The following is a 16171-nucleotide window of genomic DNA, read 5'->3' as shown; positions in this document are numbered from 1 at the left end:
CTTAGAGGTCTAAGAAGAAGTAGGATATCTTCCCAAAAATGGATTCTCAAGACGAACTGAAATAGTTATAATTGATCGGGCAAATGGTACAGGTATGGTGATTGATCCCACTATATGATTCTAGGAAAATGAACAGTGGCCTTGATTAGTAAATGAGTGAAGTACAGTGGAATCTTGATTATCCGTTCCTGGAAACTACATTTACTCAGATAATTTGTTTAAATCGCATGGTCACGTGAGCATCCTAATTAAACCATGTTGTAAAAATCCTGCATTATCCGTTTCTTGAAGAAATTATTTCCTGGGTCCACCGTCCATACATTTCAGTCCCATCAATGCTAAACCTTCGATCAAGTGTATTTCAAGAAATAATATCTCACGAAAGGACAGCTACAGTATACCTATGGATCTTTGCGTTAATGTCCTGTCATTGCAATAATTAGAGAAAGTACTGTGTTGCGGCTTTTGTAATGGCAATTCGCCTGCCGCATTTCATTTTGTCATTTTCACAGTTGGCAACATGCTGCCATGTCTTATTTTCTTGGTCAGGCAAAACTTGGCGACAGGCAGCAGTAGACACATCTTTGTGTATCTCTACATTTTGCTTGTACATATGTGTAAATATGGGGTGTTGATTAATATGGAACAAATATTTTAAATCACCTAATGAGTGATGTGTTGGGTCTGCTCAAGTAGGGCAGTCTGGTCCTCCATCTGACTTGTATCAACTTGTATTTGTGCACCTATGGAAATGAACTTTCCTATGTGTGTCCAATATGTTGATTTGTCGGTCGCAATATAAAATTTTGGTCCTTCCGAGCCGGATGAGAATCATTGTGAACTATGATGTTTGAACAACGTACAGCTTTGAATATTGGTGCTGGACATCATAAATTGCCATTGCCATGTATTGCTGTTTGCAACTGACATTTGAACATAGTGACGAGCTTGGCTCAAAAAACATTGTGAACAGTTATTGTAGTGAAACACCAGAATGTCGTGCCTAAAACTAACTACTATAAATGTTTGAATACATTATAATGAGATTTCAACAAAGTCTACATTGCTTTGGAACTGATTTGAGATTGCATGTTAGCAATCGTGGAATGTTAACAAGTGCTAATGCAGCTGTTTATGCCAGTTTGTAGCTGATACCCTGATGTTTGAGATATTAAATGCTACTTGGAATTGGGATTCCAGCGAACATTATATGGCAGACGTCATCCTTTGGACTTTCCAGTCACCTTGGCTATGTGGTTCCAGTCAAGGAGTGGTAACAGTGGTAGTGGTGATGATTAATGATACAGCACCCCCATGTAATCTAAGTCTGTTCCATTTGCCTTTATTGTTCCTGTCTTGACTAGGGTGGACATCCTGCCTAATATCCTAACCCTACTCCTAGCACTTTCCGTGTATAGAATTAACAGATTTGTCTTGATTTCCCATGGGCTCTATAAAGTTCCGTAGTAATAATTTGATGGGCTGCTTAGTGTATTTTGCATATTTTGGGACGTACATGACTTGTTATACATTATTTCATGCTTGTATGCATCTACAGTACTTACATTGTTGGGTACATTCGAATACTGTCACTCATTCTGACAATGCGAAATGTAAGCAGTGTACCGAGTATAGAGCTTATTGTTTGCATTGTAACCATAGTTGTAGGATTGACTTCTGTTATTATCTTGTTTGTAATCATAAATCATCGGGATCGCGGTAGGGAATCTGCCACCTGGGCGACTGTCCTAAATGCAGATCAGTAGTGACTGATTGATTGGATTGTTTGACTGATTGACTGATTGATTGATTGATTGATTGATTGATTGATTTATTCATACGATGATGTTCCAGATGTAGGCTATCGCGCAAGCAATATTTACTACCAAGACACTAAATACATTTCTAACTTCTGAATGGAATGCAAAATACAAGCACAAACTCATTGTGTTATTCTGTAGTTTTACTGCTAACCGGCAAGAAAAACTAAGCATTTCTGAGGCTAATGGCTTGCTCCCCGAAAGTGCAATTTATCCTGTGAAGGTCACGAATTCAAGGCCTTTTCCCATTATCATGCAACTGCGGCGAGGGCTCTTACCCGAGTTGAAAATAATGTTCCGTCCACAAGGGAGGACAAATAACATTTTTAGGGCTAGGAAAAATGTGATCATACTAAGCAGTAATAGTGAAAATTCATGACGCGATAAGCGAGGTACTTTTATATAGATTTAATATGATGAGAAACGGGACTTCAATTTTACGACGTGCTAAGCAGGAAAATGTATTAATGAGGAACGCAATAACAAGGGTTCACTATATTTCAATTCTAAATAATAAAAAATTACACATTCTTTGAGCATCATCATCATCATCATCGATGTCCCACTCCAGTCTTTGATATTGTTCGTATTTCACTGAAAATGCATGTTATCGCCATAATATCCCCTTATAGCAGTAAGGAGTTTTCAATTATTATGCAATGTAAAGAAACGGCGTAAAAATCATGCTGCTTATTACCATCGCGCATATCGTGGTTGAAATATTTTAATGCCTCTACGAGGTTTACATAAATATGTCCAAATACAATAACAATAACAAAATTTTATTTTATTATTATTATTTTATTATTTTGTTTTCCACCAATTTATTATGTTACCTGCATTTATCATTTTCCTGCATCCATAGTAATTTTCACCCTCACCCTTGGAAAACGATGCATCAAGGTGGGTGGGTGTGTGTTTCTTTCTTTCTTTCTTTGTTTACATCTGCTCGTCTGTGTGGTCCCCTAAGTTCATATTTCACGAGCTGCCACTGGAGGAGGCTTAATGTTTTGATGCCATTCTGCAGATATGAAAAACATTTTTGTAGGGGCTAGTAGAATGTCATTCTGTCTTCACTATCTTCCGAGAACCAGTGGCGTTACACAGAGGCACTGTAATTGACTGCTGCAACAAGCTATGAATAATAAAGATACGGACCTAGAAGGTCGAGTTTCATGTGCGCGGAAGGTGAAGGGAAGCAGCATAGTTCCCGTGGTAGCTACCAGTGATGTTCATTACTGTTACATCATGAATGCAGGAGGATCCATGACTTTTCACATGAAATTCTGAGAGAAAAAAAAGATTCAGAGAAATACGGTAATAAGAAAATTTAATACACGGTATATATGGTTCACAGAATCCGCTTCGAAAATAATGGTCTGTAGAATTATTGAATGGAAACAATGTTGTTAGGTGTTCAAGAAGAATCTAGGTATTTCAAAACATTAATTGGATGATTATTTAACCAGCATAATTTAACATAACTACTGAGACTTATCAAAGAGAACTTACCACAGTTCCAACCAGTCTGTTGCAGCAGAGAAGAGGTGCACATGTCCCTTCCCAGAGCCAGCATCAGCCAGAGTAGCCATGACTACCATGAGTTCTGAGAAGCCCATTCCTTCAACGGCAGGGGATAATATCTGAGATCCAATGGGGATAAGAGCTTTCAAGATTGTTATAGCAACTTCTTCACTGACATTGCTGAAGAGAAATGGTATTCAAATATTTTTAGAATGTATATAAATCTTCAAAATCTGGGTCACTAAAAACTCTATAAATATAATAAAATAAAGAGTAGCATTGATTAATTTGTTCAATGTATGTGGTAGTTAAGTAAAAAAAAAAAACCTCAAAAATATGTTCTTTTTTAATTGTATCAAACTTGAGGCATCAAGATCTAATGTGACTACCTGAGTAGTACCTTCTGAGCTTAATGATAAATCCCAGCACAGCCCTGTAATTAAGGGTGCTAAAATAAAGAGACATGCTTTGCACTCAATTCTGAAGATCACTACAGATTTCTGAAAACTGGTCTTGCTTAAGATCACTATCCTAAAGACTAAACTTGAATCGTTTTGAATATTTAGCCTTCACAACCACATTGTACGTGAAACAGACTCTGCTTATTAGGTCATGCTAAATATGTATGGCGTTATACAGAGTGATTCAGCCGCCCCTTCCAATGTAGTTTTATGCAACCCACAATATTCATTCCATCCTGTAAACCTCTGCCCTGCCGGTACACTCAGACAACACAACCAGATATCTTGGTATTTACCGCCTCACCAAGATAGGACGCCGTAATGTTGTACTCATATTAAAAACTGGAGGACATGCGTGTGCCTTCTAGATCACATGAACCTGACATGCCGGCGAAACACTAAATTGATATTGAGATTGCAGTAAACCTAATACTTGCTATAAGCTGGCCAGTGTGCCGTACAGAACCATAGTGTAGTTGGTAAAGGCGTGGCGGAGCGGGCTTGCATGTCAGGTGGGAGGTTGTAATTCGAGGTGAAGATAACAAATTTTTTAAATATCTGTTTAATACGTACCGCACGCAATGCAAGTTCAATACTCACTTTCATGCTAATTGTGTGTGAATGAATGTGTTTGTGCCCCTAAGAATGGCCGATTAGTTGGCACACTGGACACACACAGACTGGAAATAATAGAAACACAACTGCCCTGACGATGTTTTATCGCAGTAAATGCTCGATGAGATGAATGTTTTAATTTATGCACATTTGGGACCGATGTCCAATAGATTAGTTTGCGCGCTGAAGTGTTCCAGGTGCAACTGCTCGGCAAACATCCGTGATGATTTACTGGAGCTGCTCGGGGTTTTCCGGCGCTTGAGTGTAAATGTTCAAGTGTCACAACAAGAAATGTCTAACGGTGTTAAATCCGGTGATCCGGCGGGCCAAGAAACAGGGTCTCCTCATCCTATCCATTTCCTTGACAGTTCCTCATTCAGATGGTTACGAATGGGCAAGGTCAAATGTGGTGTGGAGTTCCATTCTGTTGTAACCACATCGTCAAATGATCGTGCAAGGGCACATCCTCCAGCAGCAGTGGGAGTTCCTGATGCAGAAAGTGCAGGCAGCACGGGCCCGTCCAATGGCCCTCAAAGAAATAAGAACCAATCAGGCAATCCCCCATGATTCCACACCAAACATTCACTCCCCATCTTACTTGATGGGCCACCTGTCGCACCCAGTGAGGATTGTCCGGACTCCAATAATGCACGTTGTGGCAATTGACGTTCCCATTATTTCGGAAGTGCGATTTGTCCGAGAACAAGATATGCGATACGTATGCTGCATGCTGCATCATTGTCTAGCCACCGAAAGAACTCCATTCAAGCTTCGAAATCCAGCCCATGGAGTTCTTGGGACAGCTCAAGATGGTATGGGTAAAATTTATGTTCATGCAGTATTTGCCAGATGGACAGCTGGCTGGTGTTCACCTGTCGTGCAATCGCCCTTGTACCGATGTGTGGATTATTATGAGCTGCCTCCAGAACGGCCTCTTCTGTTTCATCCGAAGTAACGGACCTATTGAGGACTGATGGCGGGTTGGAAATCATGCCTGTTGTCCTTAAGCACTTTCAACATGACAGAATGTCATAGCAGCCAGGTGTCGCCTGTAGGGATACAATTTCTGGTACAGACATAGTGCCTCGCAAGTGTTTTATCTTGCTTCCCCATAAATGAGGAGCATGTCAACGTATTCCTCTTAGGAAAACATGCTGAATGACAGCACAGATTACAGTACATTCAGGCCCTAACCAGCGGAGTATGCGCAAGGCACAAGATGAATAACAGTGTCATTCTGCTGTTTGAATGTGGCAAACGTGGGCCTGCGTTTATGTATTAAACATCGTACCTATGCAAAAATATTTGAACGATGTAGGATTCAAACCACTGCTGGCACAGTCCATCGATTGCTAGGTGAACGCCTAATTACATCTGCTACGCTACACTGCTGGAAACGTGCAGGTAGTACCATGAGAGCAAAGTACATACGCCATCCGGTTCGGTGTTTAAGACATTAACCTTTTAAGTGCTGAGTTACCAGTTGACTGTTTGGGACCTCAGTGCTAATTTTTTTCATTTGTATGTAAAAAAAATTGTAGAAGCCTCAATTTTTAACTTGTCAGTGGGGAGATTAGCTTAAAATGTTTATAAATGTTGTTTTTTTATAAATCTACATGCAAATGGAAAATCCTACACTTATGTTCAATATTATTTTGAGAGAAAACAAAATTACACTTATGTGCCTATGCATGCATTATCTTTATACAAAGTAAAGAGCCCAAAATAATATTTCAAAAATCTGTAGGCAACTAGTACATGTAACTTCTTAGAAGTATATTAGTTGTTATTTTAAAATACTTTCCAAACCTAGAATGTGGTGATATATAAATGTTTTCTACTGGTTGTTTGTGATGCCGATTTGTTCAACTATCTGCACCAACTCCACTGGTACAAAAGTTTCTAAAAAATTAATGACTTTCGGGTTGTCATCAAACACTACTTGGCCCTCAGAGCCTGTCACAGTTACCTGAAACTCTGGTGAAGAAAAGTAATCCGTCCGCCACAAAATTAGTGATAAAATAAGCTTTTGTACTCACCGTGTTTTTCTTCTTTCGTTTAGGAGGCGGCTCTGTTTCTCTCTCGCATACAATATTTTCGGCACTCTATCACTCTCACTTTCAAAATCGCTTAACAATTCCTTAAAATGATCATCTCCATCATCACTTTCCGCTGTGGTTAATAACTGAAAGATTCTGTGATCCGAAATAGCATTGCTGCAAGAGCAACTAAAATTCTTGTTCCGCCATGTTTGTTTACATCACAGATGAACAACTCCACAGACGTCTGCTAAAAGCTCTGTAAGTTACTTCCCGAAGCTATAATCTCTGATCAGTTAGTTCTACATAATGCCCAACAGATGGCAGAACATATCAGAGATGAAATTCGCACTCGAAAGTGAACCGGGAAACTCAAAAAAATTAAAATTCTCGCGCACCGTCTATAGACGGGCGTAGCACTGGTGGACCGGCCGCGTGAGCCCGTCTATAGGCGGGCATAGCATTCATCGGGTTAATTACTGCACCGTTACCTAGTTTTATGAATTGATTCCCCTCTTCACTACACCCGGTCATGAGGCACAACACATTAACGCAGTTACATGATAAAAGGACCTCGCTACACGATTTCAAGGCGTCATGTTTTGCGAAAGGATTATGTAACATATCGCTAGGGTTCAGAATTGTGTGCAAAATGTGCTCACTGAACATTAGTACCATACAGTCTGACTCGTTGGCTGAATGGTCAGCGTACTGGCCTCCGCTTCAGAGGGTCCCGGGTTCGATTCCCGGCCGGGTTGAGGATTTTAATCTGTATTGGTTAATTCCACTGGCTCAGGAGCTGGATGTTTGTGCTGTCCCCAACTTACCTGCAACTCACACACCACACATAACACTATCCTCCAGCACAATAACACGCAGTCACCTACAGATGCCAAATGCCGCCCACCTTCATTGGAGGGTCTGCCCTACAAGGGCTACACCCGGCTAGAAATAGCCACACGAAATTAAAAAGTACCATACAGTACGCCTGCAGGGGAATAGCACCCCTATAACCATGTGCACATTAGTTGGGCTGCAGCAAACGATATTGCAAGGGGTTTCAGAATCACACCGTATTTACAGTAAAGAAATGTACCTGTTTTCCTTTACAATATATGCCGTGAGACCTTGGAGGAGGAGATGATTTTCTTGCAGAAGGCTTTGCTGCTCTTCTGTTGGACTATGTGCACTACTATTTGATTCAGAAGATGCCATCTGTGCACCTCCAGTAGTTCCTTCGGTAGTAGTCTTCTGTCCTCCATCACCTGATGTGGTTGCAGTTGATGTGGTTGCTGTAGTTGTAACAGTGGTTGTGGTAGCCATGGTGGCCGGTACTGCCACAGCAACAGCAGTGGTAGCTGTCATTACTACAGTTGCAACAGGTTCTGCAATTGTTGTAGGAGTGGGAGTAGATGTGGGAGTTGGGGTAGGTGTAGGGGTTGCAGTAGGAGTAGGTGTAGAAGACACTGTCACTGGTACCAGAGCAGTCGAAGTAGGAACAGCGGTAGTTGGTGTCTCTAGTAAGTTTGATGCACTTGTGGCTGGCCCCAAGATTACATGATGTAACCAACCTTGCAATAGTTCAGGCTCTACAGTAGCAAGCCGAGAAAGAGAGCCACACAGATGTTCCAAACTGACATCACCTGGGGTCTTCTCAGCTGGAACACAAGTAATTCCAAGTGTTTACATAGATTACAAAAGTAAGAAAATTATGAAAATCAATGTATAATTAAAAATGAACAGGAGAAAGAGAGAAATAAAATGATAAGCAAATAATGTATACAACCATCCACTTTCATACTTTTTTTAGACAAATTGCTTTACAGACACAAATGGGTCTTATGGCGATGATGGTATAGGAATGGGCTAGAAGTGAGGACGAAAGTACAGCCCTAGCATTCACCTACTTTGAAAATGGGAACCCACAGAAAATCATCTACAAGGGGTGGGGTTCGAACCCACCATCTTCCAAATGCATGCTCAGAACTGTGCGCCCCTAATCGCATGCCCAACTTGCTCGGTTCTTTCATAAACTGACCAGTATATTGAGAGGATACAATAATCAGATAAGAGAATGGCCTAAACATGCTTCAATGAGGTAGATTCACTGAAGCCATGTGATCTTTTACCAAACAGAAGTAATGTCTAGTACAAAATTTAGAGAAATTTGTTACAACAAACATCTACTCTATTGATCTTAAAGCAAGTAGTAACAGAAAGCGAAAGTTGCCTGCACAACAAAGGACTGCCATGTATGCACCATCCATCACTACAAAAATCATAAGCAAAGCATAAAAAAGAGGGGAAGATTAATCAGACATTCACAAACAGCAGACTGCAACAGCAATTCTACAGAGACAGCAGAGTCCAACATTCACTATTCAATAATATGGTGCAACCAGAAGGACAGTTAGCATGGGCATAATCATATGTAGGGGTAAAATTCTTTTTAGGAGATAATCCATCATCAAGGCAATAGAAGATTTCTTCATCTCAGAAATATCTGGATCAAAGCCCCTGCCTGGTTTAGGATTTAGGAATTAGTCAAGAATCTGGAATTTTGTGTAATTTTAACATAAGTAATATAACAAGAGCCCCAGAAATTGTCCACAGAGAATCTGGAGCTCGAGTTGTATTTATTGTGACTAGTGAATAACTACAATATTCAGAGTGAACCTCTCACAGCCTGTATTGATAAATGTGTTTATATTTTGGGATTTTGCCGCATCAAAAACAAGAAAAAGAAAAAATCAGAAATTCGTAGAGACTTCGCTATGTATCTTCAGAAGAGAAAATACATCCGTCCACGCCTAAGACTTCTCTCTAAAAATTGTAAAGAATTTCTCCGTCTCAGCAAAATTCCAAACTGTTATATCTAACTACAATATTGAATAAGTAATGATAATAAAGAAGGCTAGGATTTTGATGACATCGTTTAATTGGTTCACAATAGATATTGCTAACTTGTACAGAAATCCTGATCATAGCTCCTACATTGTAGAAATGCTAATTTATTAGGTCTTTTTTTTTTTTTTTTTGTCAGTTTTTGCCATTTTGTATTTTCATGTCATTTTCTAAAATTATATATCATTATTTGGACATTTTATACTTTTTCATTTTCTTACAGGTTTGAGGATTTTTGTAGCATTTACATGTGTGGTATTGAATATTAAAGCAAATTTTAAGTTAGGACGAATATGGAGACCTGAGAATCTCCACAACGCTTTGTCAATCTAGGGAATAAAGAAACTTTGTTCATCCCTTCTTGGGAATGTCCACATTCTAGAAGACACACCTGCAGTTGTAACTAATCCAAGAGGGATGTTGAAAGCGAGGGTAGAAGGACAAATTGCATTTGGCCAAGTAATGTCAGTCTGGTTAAGTGCCTCATTGTAACTATACGTGTGGGAGTTAACTTTTGTTAACGATTCCGATTTTTGTTTAGTGTTTATATTTAAGATGCTGAAATTAACGCCAAGTAGAGTTGTTCATTTCAAACACATAATTTTGGAATTCGGAGGGGAAATTTTTTTCTACCGATGGTGAAATTCTTTTTGCAAAATATGTGAAGTGAAAGTGGCATCATTAGTAAGGCGGAATGAGGCAAGACTGTATATCACAATTTAATTGCACATTTTTCATGTATGCTCTGATCCAATACATTTGATTATCTAATGGCAACATTTTTGTTTTTTGTGTGTTTTTTCTTTAAGTGTTCCCGACTTGACGGACCACATCACAGATAATGGATTCTTGAAAGAAAAACTTAATTTGCAGTAATAAATAATGGGCTGAAATGTTAACCAGTATTTATGTGTATCTTCATTAAGATGTAAAATTGGATTAGGTAGGCCTATCCATTAATCTTATGTCAGTATAGAATGACGCAGTCTGTTTGCATTTGTTTGTGTGTTAACATTATGTCAACAACATGAATATTGGCTCTACCAACTTGATTAGCAAACTGATTGTAAAATTTCTTTCAAAACTTACATCATTTTTTAAAGTTTTCAGATCATTTTACTGAATTTTTGCTGTCATTTTATAATCATTTTTTAAACATTATTTTTAAGTAATAAAACTCCTGGTCCTGATAATGAAAGTGCAAAAATATATCGAAGAAATCTATGTATTCATAACCTACATAGAGAACAAAACTTTCAACACAGTCAGTTGTCAGCTTTATCAGAGTAACACAGTTATGTAAATGGATTATCAAGGACAACTGACACACGATATTACAGTAAGAATATCTATATATAAAGATGTTTGAGTGAAATATTCTGATGAATGTATATAAAAACACAAGAACTCCGCCATAGTCCGGTACCAAGTTCAGAATGAGAAAGGGAGGAGGATCTGCTGGTCTGGCACCCAGCTGTAAAATTGCCAACGCCAAGTGTTGGGCGGCGAGAAATAACCCAACTCCCTAGGGGGCCAACGGCTTCGGGCGAATGAGCCCCTTTAGGTGGGCTGATGGTCCCCACAGTGGAGGAAATGTCACTGGAATCCATTATGCAGCGTCTGTTCTCCAGGTTAGGGTCAGCTGCACAAGGCGCCTGTACTCCAGAGGAGCGGCCTCATTATCACCCCACTAGATCACATCCAGAGTTGTAACTCGGGACCTAGTCCCACACAGGTGACACCTCGACAGTCTTTCAAGGAATACACCACCAGCTGAACCACGAGTTCAAAGAAGGCAGCATTTGGATACAGTGGGCTGCCACTTGAAAGAAACCATGAAGTCGGAGAGACGGAAATACCCCAGTACGACATACACAAACGACACAAAATCAAGAATCGAACCAAAGCAGATAACCTACTTCTCGACACACAATATAAACTCACTCATGCAAACTGGTAAACTAAAAGTGATCACCGACATAATGGACCAACACAATTTATCACAGGATTACAGGAAATGAAAAACACTGACCAGGATCCCTTGGAATGTCAAGGGTACAGACTTCATAAAGGTATACCCAGGAAGAGAGTGATGAAGAATGTCCCACAATTGGAACAGGATTTTTGGTCAGCCTTAAAATAATAAACTCAGTGCAAGAATTCAAATCACAGTCTTCACGAAACTCACGCTCACCTTAAAGGCATCTAATAAAATCTGTACTACTATGACAAATGCCCATGCTCCCACTAACGATAAAAACAACTCCTCAAAAGACCGTGAAGAAACAGAGGAATTTTGGGACCTATTGGACCAGACCATAGATAACATCTCCAAACACAATGTAAAATTATTAATAAGTGACTTCAACGGTCAACCAGGCAGAGAAAGAAAATACCGTGACATCATCAGAAAATGGCCAGCACACAAGAGAACAAATAAAAATGGAGATAAACTAGTTGACCTGTGTAGAAACCATAACTTAATCTCAAACTCTACACGTTTTAAGAGACAACCTCAAAAACTCAAAACATGGAAACACCCCGACTACATTAAAGGAGAATGGTAACTGGATCACCATCTGCACAGACATATACCACCACAAAGAGGTCTGTAACGTCAAAGTCCTCCAAGAAATAAACACAGGTTCAAATCACTACATAGTTAAAATTAAAATTAAACTTACTCCCCGGAGGAGACAACAAAAGCAAGCCCCTAAAACTAAGAGAAAAATATATCCTACCCAGCTAACCAACAATGAAAATTACTAAAAAGCAACCGAAAAAAAAAAAAAAAAAAAAAAAATCACAGATAAATTTGAAGACTTAGTACACAACCTTGAACAAATTGCAGAAGATCTGGCTCCAATTCAACCATGTAAAAAACACCAATGGTGAAACAGCGAATGTGATGAAGCAGTGGAGAAAAGACATCAGGCATGGCTATTACATCAGTCCCAAAATTAAAAAATATCCTATAAAAATCTAGTAAAACAGAGAAATGAAACTACCCACGTCTTAAGAAGAATACAAAAGACAGCATCATAAGGACACACTGCAATTACCTGAAGAAGATTCAATAAAAAAAAAAACTCAATTAAGGGACTATTACACAACCTTCAGAAAACAGCTCCGAAAATATGAGCCCCCGACCCCACTGAAAATGGAAAGATGGCTCATAACAATAAAGACAATGCAGGAATTCTGACCAATATTTCAACAAGCTTCTAAATTGCGAGGAACCTACAGAACTCCTTCATTTGGACACCAACACCCCAATAAAAACACCACCAGAGAACACCAATAATAAACATCGAATAAATTACTTATATTTCCTTTCTTTTCCTTCGAGCTTGGTTTGTATTCTGCAGTCCTTGATGTTATGCTGCTTCTGTTTTTCATCATTGTATTTAGTGTGGATACAGAAAGCTGATTTCACATTCCAATGCAATGTGTGTTCCAGGGAACAAATCAACTTTTTTTTCGAACCTTCTCTTCATAAGAGAAAGTTTTCCTTTCCCCTCTCTTTTTTAAAGCCAGAAAAGGAAACATCAGCAATAAAGCAATAACAAAGAAGGGTTAACAAATACGTATGAACATAAAGAAACAACGCGACAATATGATCGCGGCAAATTACTTTGGCCACTTGTCTCAGATAACAAAAATTAATGCGATGAATCAGCACCAATAACTTTAACAACTGCAACAACAAAAGCAAGTATAAAACAATAATCCCAAAATAATTTCAGGCAAGATGAATTCTGAATCACTTGATAACTTCATTATTCTACACCAATGTAGCTTCTCAAAGAATGAACATGTGTGGGCTAAGCATTACTGCATGCCTAGCCGTGAGAAAAAGTGAAGTTCCGTGCTAAGTGTTAGACCAGGGTTGATTTGATCAACATGCCATGGTTATTCATTTTAGGTTAGTTGCAACATGATTTTATTTAGAATTTCCCCCTTCTTGAATAGCCTGATGTGGCATAAATGGTGTGAAGCATAAAATGTTGCAAATGTAAATTTTAGAATTTGAATACATTCTGAGTACAGGAAATCTGAGGCAAACAACAAAACAAGCTGTAAACAACAGGAAAATGTTGAATACAGGAACGTAAATGTGGGGTAATACTGTAAATAAATTGAAGATCTTATCTGCAGTAATTACTGCTAGGCTAGCTTAATTTTAAAAAGGTTACCCCATATTTACAGTTAACTGAATATTTTCACTCTCCTTCAAGCAACATAAGTATATCGTAAAAAAACAAGCTTACCAGTGCTGAACAGTTTATTAAAGAAACGCAGCACCATAGTCCCATAGTGTGTGGACTGTGAACCCTGTGGGGAGGCTACTGAGAGTAGCACCTGGACAAGATCTCGACCGGTCTCTCTGTTGAAGAACTGGTCCAGAGCAAGACGGCCAGCAGGTTTATCCAGTAAAGTTTCCATAAAACGAAGACATTCCTGAAGTACTTTCTCATCAACTGCCACACTGAAAAACAAAAATACAGTCAAATTATTCCTCAATTGATTATTTAATAAACAAATGAAGTTTAAAACTGAATATTCCTTTTCTGCTAAGAGTTTAGATTTTAGTCCTTTTCAGATATACTGTGTATAACCGAATAATCCTCCCCATCGAATAATCCCTGCATCCTAATTTTCAGAAGGGAAATGTTAAAGTTCTAATATTAATTAAATGTTTTACTTTTATAATTTACACTTTATGCTGCATTCGCATGGATAGGTCTTATGGTGATGATGGGATAGGAAAGTGCTGCGAGTGGAAGCAATCGTGGACTTGATTATGGCACAGCCTGATGTGAAAATGGGAGCCATGGAAAACCTATTCAGAGCTGCTGACAGTGGGGTTCAAGACCATTATCTCCTGAATGCAAGCTGATAGCTACGTGACCTAAATCATGCAGCCTCTTGCTTGATTTATTAACACAGCATGTCCATTATAGCTAGATTTCATAATGGTGAAAAATGTATTTCATATTGCGAATTAACATTACATCTGACTTTTCGTGATTGTCGGACAAGATACAAAACAAACATTAGACCAGTTGTTTAATTTGAATAACATGCCATGGTTATTCATTTTAGGTTAGTTGCAACATAATTTCACACATTGCATGTAATCATAACATAACCATACCTGCCCACTCCATACATCATATTGTCAGAGAGTGTGAAAAGCGGGCATACACAGGCAGCAAAGTGGATTTCCTGATGGCAACTCCAGAAGCAATACAGTGGATCAGTGATCTTGACATTCAGTTATAGGGAGCCTTTTCTTGTTCATTGTTTTCTTGTTATGTAAATATGTATATAATTTATATCTGAACTCAACTTGATTGTATGGGCCATACGCTAAATAAATAAAAATAAATAACCTGCCAACTTTAAGAAACCAATTATAGGAAGATTTTTTAATTCTTGGATTTCATCACATACATCCACCACGGTCTACGTGAAAAAAGGTCAGGATAAAAGGCATACATATCTACAGTTAAAACGCGAACTGACCATTAAATTTAAAACTAAGAAAACATAAAAATGGTTACAAGAAAATGTACCTAATCACTCACATTTATGACGCTTACATACAAATAATAATATTTATGTCACACCAACACGCAAGAAAATGCATAATACCAGATTTTTTTTTTTTTTTTTGCGTAATTAACACACTTTTTGACAAAAGTACAGGCTAAATCTTTGGATGCGTAAATTATTCAAGGAATTCAGATATTTACAAATTATTCACAATTCATTTACATTCAAAAGATACATCAAATATAATATAAACACAATTGACTCAACTCATTTGCGGTTATCGTCTTCTATATATATAAAAATAACTTGTCCTGACTGACTGACTGACTGACTGATTCATCATCACCGAGCCAAAACTACTGGACATAAAGAAATCAAATTTTGTGGATACATTTATATTATGATGTAGGTGCTCGCTAAGAGAGGATTTTTGGATATTCTGTCGCTAAGGGGGGAAAAGGGGGGTGAAATTTTAAAATAAGTGTATCTATATCTCAAAACTTTGAAAGTTTATAGATGTAAAAATTGGCATTTAGAATCTCCTTTAAAAATAAAGAAACATGTATTATTTTCATTTTTGGAAAATCCAAAAAGGGGAGTGGTGAAAAGGAGAGAGAATTCTTAAAATGAGTGTATCTACATCTTAAAACTTGAAAAGTTTACAGATGTAAAACCTTGTATTTTGAATCTCCTTTAAAAATAAAGAAACATGTATTTTTCTTTGGAAAATCCCAATAGGAGGGGGTGAAAAAGGGGTTGAATGCCATTAATGAGGATATATCTCAGAAACTGAAGATATTACAGACCAGAAAATTGGTATTAGGGATCTCTTAAAAATAAAGAATTTTTTTTTTTCATTTGGAACATCCAAATAGTCGGGGGGTGAAAAGGGGGTGGATTTTAAAAATGACTGTATCTATATCTCAAAACTTTAAACGTTTGCACATGTAAAAATTGATATTTAAGATCTCCTTTAAAAATAAAGGAACACGTATTTCTTTGTTTTCTGTAAATCCCAATAGGAGGGGTGTAAAAGGGTGAATAACGGGTTGAATGGTTTTAATGAGGATACATATATCTCAGAAACTGAAGATATTACAAAACTGAAAATTTGTATATGAGATCTCCTTTAAAAATAAAGAAACTTTTTTTTTTTGAACATCCAATTAATGGCGGTCAAACAGGAGTGACAAATTGGGATGAATTCCTTGAAAGACTATATCTACAGAATACCTGAGAAACGTAAAAT

The 16171-nt window shown here is 38.1% G+C and overlaps 1 protein-coding gene across 1 annotated transcript in view; it reads right to left on the bottom strand.

Annotated features, from left to right (window-relative positions):
- The window catches only part of poe (E3 ubiquitin-protein ligase-like protein poe), a 797274-nt gene that overhangs the window by 482928 nt on the left and 298175 nt on the right, over nt 1-16171 (bottom strand). The window contains exons 25-27 of the mRNA XM_067137373.2: nt 13635-13852; nt 7556-8117; nt 3333-3524 (exon numbers count right to left, since the gene is read on the bottom strand). Of these exons, the coding sequence (XP_066993474.2) occupies nt 3333-3524; nt 7556-8117; nt 13635-13852 (972 nt within the window). The remainder of the gene's footprint in view (nt 1-3332; nt 3525-7555; nt 8118-13634; nt 13853-16171) is intronic.

Source organism: Anabrus simplex, chromosome 1, assembly GCF_040414725.1.
Source record: "Anabrus simplex isolate iqAnaSimp1 chromosome 1, ASM4041472v1, whole genome shotgun sequence".
In the NCBI taxonomy this organism is placed as follows: domain Eukaryota; kingdom Metazoa; phylum Arthropoda; class Insecta; order Orthoptera; family Tettigoniidae; genus Anabrus; species Anabrus simplex.
Note: the sequence above shows the minus strand (reverse complement) of the source record. Positions and strands in the feature narration are given on the sequence as shown.